The sequence below is a fragment of the Punica granatum genome, chromosome 7 (genome assembly GCF_007655135.1).
Source record: "Punica granatum isolate Tunisia-2019 chromosome 7, ASM765513v2, whole genome shotgun sequence".
Taxonomy (NCBI): Eukaryota; Viridiplantae; Streptophyta; class Magnoliopsida; order Myrtales; family Lythraceae; genus Punica; species Punica granatum.
Window position 1 is genome coordinate 2,672,850 of NC_045133.1, and position 7,506 is coordinate 2,680,355.

The 7,506-nt window shown below is 35.1% G+C and overlaps 1 protein-coding gene across 1 annotated transcript; it reads right to left on the bottom strand.

The window, feature by feature from the left end:
- Nucleotides 1-4,855: 4,855 nt before the first annotated feature.
- LOC116213141 (transcription factor CYCLOIDEA) lies at nucleotides 4,856-7,003 on the bottom strand. Its single transcript, XM_031547979.1, has 2 exons — nucleotides 5,477-7,003; nucleotides 4,856-5,318 (listed from the first exon to the last, which is right to left on the bottom strand). Exons 1-2 carry the CDS (start codon nucleotides 6,503-6,505, stop codon nucleotides 5,247-5,249), a joined length of 1,101 nt encoding a protein of 366 aa, XP_031403839.1. The 5' UTR covers nucleotides 6,506-7,003; the 3' UTR covers nucleotides 4,856-5,246.
- Nucleotides 7,004-7,506: the final 503 nt, after the last annotated feature.

Consider the following 7,506-nt stretch of genomic DNA (forward strand, 5'->3'; position numbering starts at 1 on the left):
CAATTACGATAAGAAAAGTCTGGATAAGAATTGAGGATGTGACTCTTGACGAATGTTGTACGGAAGTCATTGATTACTTTCTATGTTTTGTTGGGATCGCCTTAATCAATGAAAATAAGCGTATAGGGAGAGAATTACAAATAAGATACTTGATAAAATTTTCTCCTTGCAAAAGAAAATAAATATTGATGCATAAAAGAGACGCTGCGGTGACTTTTTATAAAGTAACAAATAGTGAAGGGAACTATAAAATGAGTGCCTTGCACAATGGCCAAATAGAAAAGAGGAGCAACTAATTAAGTCTCGGAAAGATTGTCGTCCCAAATTCTCACTATAACAATGTTATGATATAAAAGTATATTATCTTGAATATTATGAAAATGTCACATTCTCAAGAGAGAGATTTACATCTAAAAAATAGAAAATGAAGTCAGGTCAGAATCAATACACACACAAGATGTTTGTTGTGCTCTTTTGGTACCCAATGGAGCTCAAAAGGAAAGGAAAGAGAATCTCTTCCAAGTTAACTGATTACAATCAACGTCTTATGATAATTTTGATATCATAAGGACGACTAACAATTCACTAGAAAAGGTGACTCCTTGGGGTAGTGATTTCTAAGATCAAGAACACCATATTCATCCAAAAAAAAATTGCTGCTATAAGTAGTAGAACACCTAGCAAAAAATCAATAGAACTTTTGGATCAACAATATATAGCTGAAATCAAAGCAGATACTCGTACATACACACATATTATAAAACTAGGGTTGAAATTATCTAACTCAGTCTACTGGTCCTGTCATGTTGTTCTTCTTCCTCTAAGGTCTTGGTCTTCTCCGTCTCTCTCTCTCTCTCTCTCTCTCTTTAATTTTGAACAAGCCATCCATTGGCAAATTAAGAACCTATGCACAGATAATTCAGCTATATTTAGGGAAACATTCTACAGTGTCAATATACTGACTTGATACAGGAATAAAACGGAGTTATGATTCCCAAATTGGAAAATAGAAAATGAATTTAGACAATGATCATCACACAGCCACTCTAAGTGCTACCCCCTCCCCCCAAAAGTACAAATTAAAGATGGCGGGCTGTCCATTTTCCATCACTATTGGTTGTTCTTCATAATTTATCCATAGACGAAATTCGTGTACTCACTTTATCATGGGTGATCATTATTCTGTCGGTTAGTCACATATAACAGACTGGCTATTTTGTTTTTTGTACTTGGGCAAGAAGCTGCATGCAGCTCAGTAACTTCAAACTTTTTTCTGCTAACTAGTACAAAGATATTGATCATGTGTGAAAACTGTAATATTGGTTGATAATTGCAAAATTGTGAAATTAGCTTCTACTCAGATATAGTCGTTGCGAGAGACTAGGTCAAACTAAATTTTCTCATGTTGACTTCGAAACCGATGATTCATTAAACAATTAAGTTTTACTTGCACGGGATTTGGAAACTAAAAAATACTTTTACTTATCAAATATACCTGGAAACTAAAAAAATAAATTAAAAAGGGTTGATTTTCTTCGAAAATGATAATCATGGTTAATTATATTCGTGATTCCATGGAGTATTTACACTTTCTGTTTGAAAGTGAGCATAAATTAAAATATTTCATGCAATTAATTAAAATGCTCTTCGCTTTCCTCATCAAGAGGGTCCTCTCTGTCATACAAGAGTTGTGTTCAATTGCCAGGAAAATGCTAATTTGTGGTGAATAATTGATGTAGAATACATCAAATCTTTATCTAGTAAATTTTAAAAATTTTAGATCTCGATTAATTGTAGTCCTCCAAAACCTTTCATTTTCAAACTTAAGTAGGCCTACAAATCTTATTTTCCCTATCATTTAGTTCTAACTGTCTGAAAAGTTCTGGTTCCCTACTCCGCAAAATTGAAAAATTTTCTTTTGAGATTTCCTTGTTTTGGAAAAAGTTACATTCCTAGAAATTAATAAAAAATAACCTGAATATCTAACTTAAATATTGTAGCTAAGTGAATTCTTATACGAATATATATAAACAACTGCCGGAATTTTTTACTAAACAATTAGACTCTTTTTTTTTGGCGGAATACTATACAATTAGACATGCATGTTATAAATAGCTGCTACTCGCATATTAATAATATTTTGCATTCTCATCCACAACTGGCCAAAAAAAGAGAGAAACAATCTCATTCACAAGTCCTTCATTCAGGGGACAATCCATGTTAAAACGAAAAAGCATCAAGTTTCCCCTGCTAACTGAGCCAAACACACCTATGTTAGACTTAAATTTCTGATTTGAACAAGACTCTCGTAATTTCCTTTTTTTGAACATTTTTCTTTGTTCATAGATTGTTGCAGGCTGGCCAATATGAATCCCCACTCCACAACCTGAAAATTACGGTATAAAGAATATGACTATGCACCGCTTCCATCTTGAAGAAGCTCCCTCCCCTGAGAACGAAAACAGATTATACTATGCCAAGCACTGCATCAAAGATTGTTCCAGGACTGAGTATAGTCTGGTATTTGCTAGCTATTTTATTTTTCCTCATTTATATATACAGTGGGCAACTCTGCTATGTTCTCTGCATTGCATATTTATGATAGTATATTCATCTGCATTGCATATTTATGTTGCCTGTGAAATAATGAATGGTAAATTGGACAAGACATTATTCTTGAGGTATGTAACTATGTCATATATGTTTATTATGACAACAAAATTACTAAATAATAAAGTCACTCCTCTTAATCATAATTATTGAATAAAAATTGATGAAACAGCTACATCAACGGGGAAAAATTCATGGCTTTTCTGTTAACAAAACCCAACATGACGCAAACTGCTGACTAGATGGTTGAAATAAATAAAAGAATAGAATAAGCATTTTAAGAGTGGATAATAATCACTATATGTATATATATATTTTGTGTATAACAATGCATATAATTAAATAAAAAAGAGAATTTATAATAGATAAGAATATGGAGCTGAAGTGAAATATCATGTCAATCATTTCCTAAAAGTTTCTGGTTGTGTCTCCTTTCAAAGACCCCCACTAAAAAAGATGTGGTTTGAGTATTCCATGATAATAGGAAAACTACTGGATCTTTTGAAAGAATATACGGCCGACAAATGCATTGTCTAATTTTTCATTTTCGATATTATCTTTGCTGCATGTACTTATAGATTGAGAATATAACAGTAAAATACTAAATAAGTATCCATAATAATTACCTACTAATTAACGCACTTTTTCACCCTTATATTTCCTATCTCCTCTGTCACGTCTCTCCTTTACTTAAGGTCGTGTGTCCAAAATTTTCTGTTCAATTTCTTATTTTATTCCTGTTATATTCCTATTATCTGTTATTTTGATTATATTCTAATAAAAAATGTCTGTTGCACACTTATTTATGGTATTGATGACAGTTTAGTTTGGACCTAAATTAAATCGATCATAATTAATTTATAAAATAAATATATTCTTTAATAATTGATAAAAAATATTATTTATTAAGTAACTCTACAAGTAGTGTGGATATATGTCTAGTATATATTTATTTATTTACTTATAAAATAACAAAAATCCAATTTTAGCTGAGTGAAATGGAGCGCACACTAAAAAAAGGCATACCTATTGAAAATTAAGAGGGGGAAAAAAGGAAAGAAGTTAAACACATTAATTTTTTTCTCTAAAATTTTTCTCAATTATAAAAATGCTACTAGTTGAATGTCTTACTCCTAGTGTCTTTTCTTGATGAATCATTTTTTTTTTGATGAACGTCTTACTCCTAGTGTCAACATTCCATAAGAATCATCATCTTCTCTAATTAATATCTAATTGCGGTACATGCCCCGGTTATGCTTATTTTTTCCTATCTCATTGATCGCTCTCTCTTTTTTCAATCATAAAATATTATAAGGGAAAAGAGACTCATTCATCCTCCAAAATAACAAAAATCCATACATCAACTAACAATTATTCTGCATCATATCTCATCAAGAACCATAATATGTCAACCTTGACACATTTTTTTTTCACTCACCTAAAAATCTCTCACGCATTTACATGCTACATATAATTGTTTATTCATAGAATGGAAAGCCAGCTTATTCTCGAACTTAAGTGCATCGACTGCTAAAGTGTGTATGGGCATATCTGTGCATATATAGACTCCAAAGATGACTCTACTTCAGTACATGCATGCATATTGCAATCGTGCTCTTTCACATGCCAGGCATGAATTACTTTGGTAGCATTTACTATAGATACAAGGGTAATCTGCGAGCTTAAAAGGAAGCATATGAAAAAAAAAACAAATGTCAAGCATCTCCTCGGTCATTTTTTCCTGTCATAACACGAGTGATGTCATCTTGAACCTTATCTATTCAAATTTTACGGCAAGGTAGGAGGTCCCCTACTAGTTGGCGCATTAGCTCATTATCACTTCATTAAAACACTAACAAATGAGTGCAGTTACTTATCAACCAACTTCCACTTATATATCCCTCTCCATAGACTTATAATTAAGCTCGAGTAACGCATAAATACATGAATCTCCTTTATATATGGGGGACTGAAGTGGATACAGGGTGGGGATGATATAAATATCCAAATGACATGTCCGGTCAGTCACTTCCTAAAAGTTCTGCTGATGTTTTTCAATGAAATGCACTAATTAAGGAGTGGTTTCAAACCTCAGCAAAAAAGAGACTTAAATCAGCCTGTAATGGAACTATAGGCCAATAAGTACCTAGATTTTTGAGTTTTATACTAGAACGTGATGTAATATATCTATATATATGTACGATATATAAGTAGGAGAAAAATCTTACTATCATGTTTGCTTCAATGAATGGAAATTGGGAATAACCCTGCGAAATGATTGCATTTTCTAATTATATACACAGTCGGACCAATTTCGCTGAAGAATCAATTCCACATCAATTTATCGATCCTTCGAACTAAACAGGACCCTATGCATAATTTTTGTGATGATCTTGTACCATTATTATCTTTTGATGCTACAACTGAACACAACAATTTCGATAGGAAGATATTGAAATCTTATCTCTATTTGCAACGTACTGTATTTTGCATAACAACCATCAACACAATCATCCGAATTAAACAAGACAATAGCACAATCATATGATATCTACCTACAAATGTCTGTTTAAATCGTACCAATCCATAGCTTATTCAGTTCCCTCCAAATGGTTACACATCTTTTGCTCCTGCTGTTAGAAAAGATATGAAGAGCCACTGAATGCCTCCGATGACCTGAGGTACAATGGGAAGTCCCTGAACTGATTCTGCAAAATAAAATGCAATGATATCGTATCAGATGTGATTCAGTTCTTGGGAACTTTGTTTTCGACAGTATGTACGTAAGTAATACAAACTTTTGCATAGATGTTCAGAAGTTATGTATGTGTACTTTATATATGTATATGTATGTATACTAACTTACCTCTTGGAGAACATTACTTTGCATGTAATTGCTCGTGAATGCCAAAGAATTGTCGATCGTTTGTTCTGTCATTGCCCCTAATTGCTTTGCTTCTCCAACTTCGGCTTGCACTTCCATGGAGGATAATTTCATGTTGTTGTTCCCTAATTGACCTGTCCCTGGCTCTTCACCCATTTCAAATGGTTTTGATCCATTATTAATATTGAGCTCTCGGACCAACATCTTCTCCCTAGTCCGCTCTTTTGCCCTCGCCCTTGCTTTCTCTCTAGATTCTCTTGCTAGGTGCGTCGGGGAGATTCTCCGTGTGGAAGCTTGTGAGCTACTAGCCTTTCTCACCTTCCTAGAAGGTGTTTCCGACTGAAACCCTTTGGAATCGTCCTCAGGTTTATCTGGTTGATCTCCATCATTATTAAAAGCATCAACCGACTCATCAAAGACTCCAGACACGACATCACACTCGGAAGGGGAAGACTCTTCGCCAGCTAACTTGCAAGTGTTGTTACTGATCAAATCTTTCGAGAGCTCCTTGATCGCAGACTTTGACTGGTTGAGCAGCCACTCGACCGTCTTACTAGCTTTGTCAAATCCCAGCATGTCTTGTAGGTAGAAGAACTTGCGGGCAACATCGAGGGACAACCTCATTCTCCGGTCCCGGGGGCCCTGGGCGGTGTTGATCTTGCTGTGCCGGTCCTTCTTTGAGGATCTCTTCCTCGGGACAAATTGCTTGGTAATATTCTTGCTTGGGTGATGCTCTCTCTTCTTATCATTTGTCGGTTGGTTCATGCCTAAGAACTGCTTGCTCGGCTCCATGGCGTCGACCTTGGTATCGGGCAACGAGTGATCCGTCAAGGGCTGAAGGAAGACCGCACCATCTTCTTCAGTGAAGAAGGAGAAGGGGGAGGAAGGGAAATTGAAAAGGGAGAGAGGGAGAAGTAGGTCTTGGTCTTGCTTGGAATTAGTGATAAGGTCACCAAGGAAGGGCAAGGAAACAATGTTTGGATCATTAGCATTGTGGCTTGAAGGGAACATTTTTTCCTCTTATAGGCGCTCAGATGCTTGAATTGGCAATGGCTATTGTTGGGTTGAAAAGCAAAAGTGAGAGTGACATCTGCAAAAATAAAACTTCTATGAGGGTGCCATCTTGAAAATATATATATTTACTTCCCCGTATGATCTTAGTTGCCACCGTAACTTTGTCACCCGAATCAAATGATATGTATCTGCAAGAAAGAAACATGTTTGAATTGGGATGGACATAACCATCGTTATCTAGATAAAAGAAACAAGTAGATTACAGCTCAAAATGTCTTGCCTGGTGAAGAAATGGTGAGTAGTGTATCTTTGGCTGTGAGTAAGATGGGGGCATGAAAACACGTTTACCCATCAAGCAAACTATCAGCTTTGAGCTTGAGAAAGACAGCACATGTAATAGACCCGACATTGCCCATTCAGTCTTGAGAGAGAGAGAGAGAGAGCGAGAGAAAGAGATGGATGAATGGAGAGGAAGAAATGAGTTGAGAGGAGATAAAGAGGGCTAGAGAAGGGAAGGGGAATTTATTGCAGACAAAGAACCATCTTTTTCCGTATCTTTTCTTTAAGAGGGAAGGTTGGGAGGGCTTCCTTTTTTATGCAATTTTGTTCTCTTAATTTTTTTTTTTTTTCATTTTTAATGATGCCTGAAAGGGAGTTCAGTTGAGCACTTGCGGGTTACACATATAGGGATAAGTAGGTAATGACATTGTGGGAAATGAGTGGACCTAGAACTCACTTTTAAATTATACCACTTCACGCCTGATTCATCGGCCGACTTACTTGACAGTTGATTCCAGCCCATTTTTTTTCTGGGTCATATTCCATTACTTTTTTTTCACTACTTTTCGGTCCACTAATAATAGATATGATCAATAATATATAGAAAAGTAAAATGAAAACAAGATACATGATCTATAACACTTACGGAAAAAGATGATTTAGAATATGATTGACCTATTACTATTACTATTACTATGTACTATGGATAACTATATATA

Excerpts from the sequence above, each read along its gene's own strand:
- LOC116213141 (XM_031547979.1), bottom strand. The coding sequence starts at position 6,505 with ATGTTCCCTTCAAGCCACAATGCTAATGATCCAAACATTGTTTCCTTG. Across the intron at positions 5,319-5,476 it reads AAAGTAATGTTCTCCAAGAG|AATCAGTTCAGGGACTTCCC; the intron begins GTAAGTTAGTAT and ends TTTATTTTGCAG.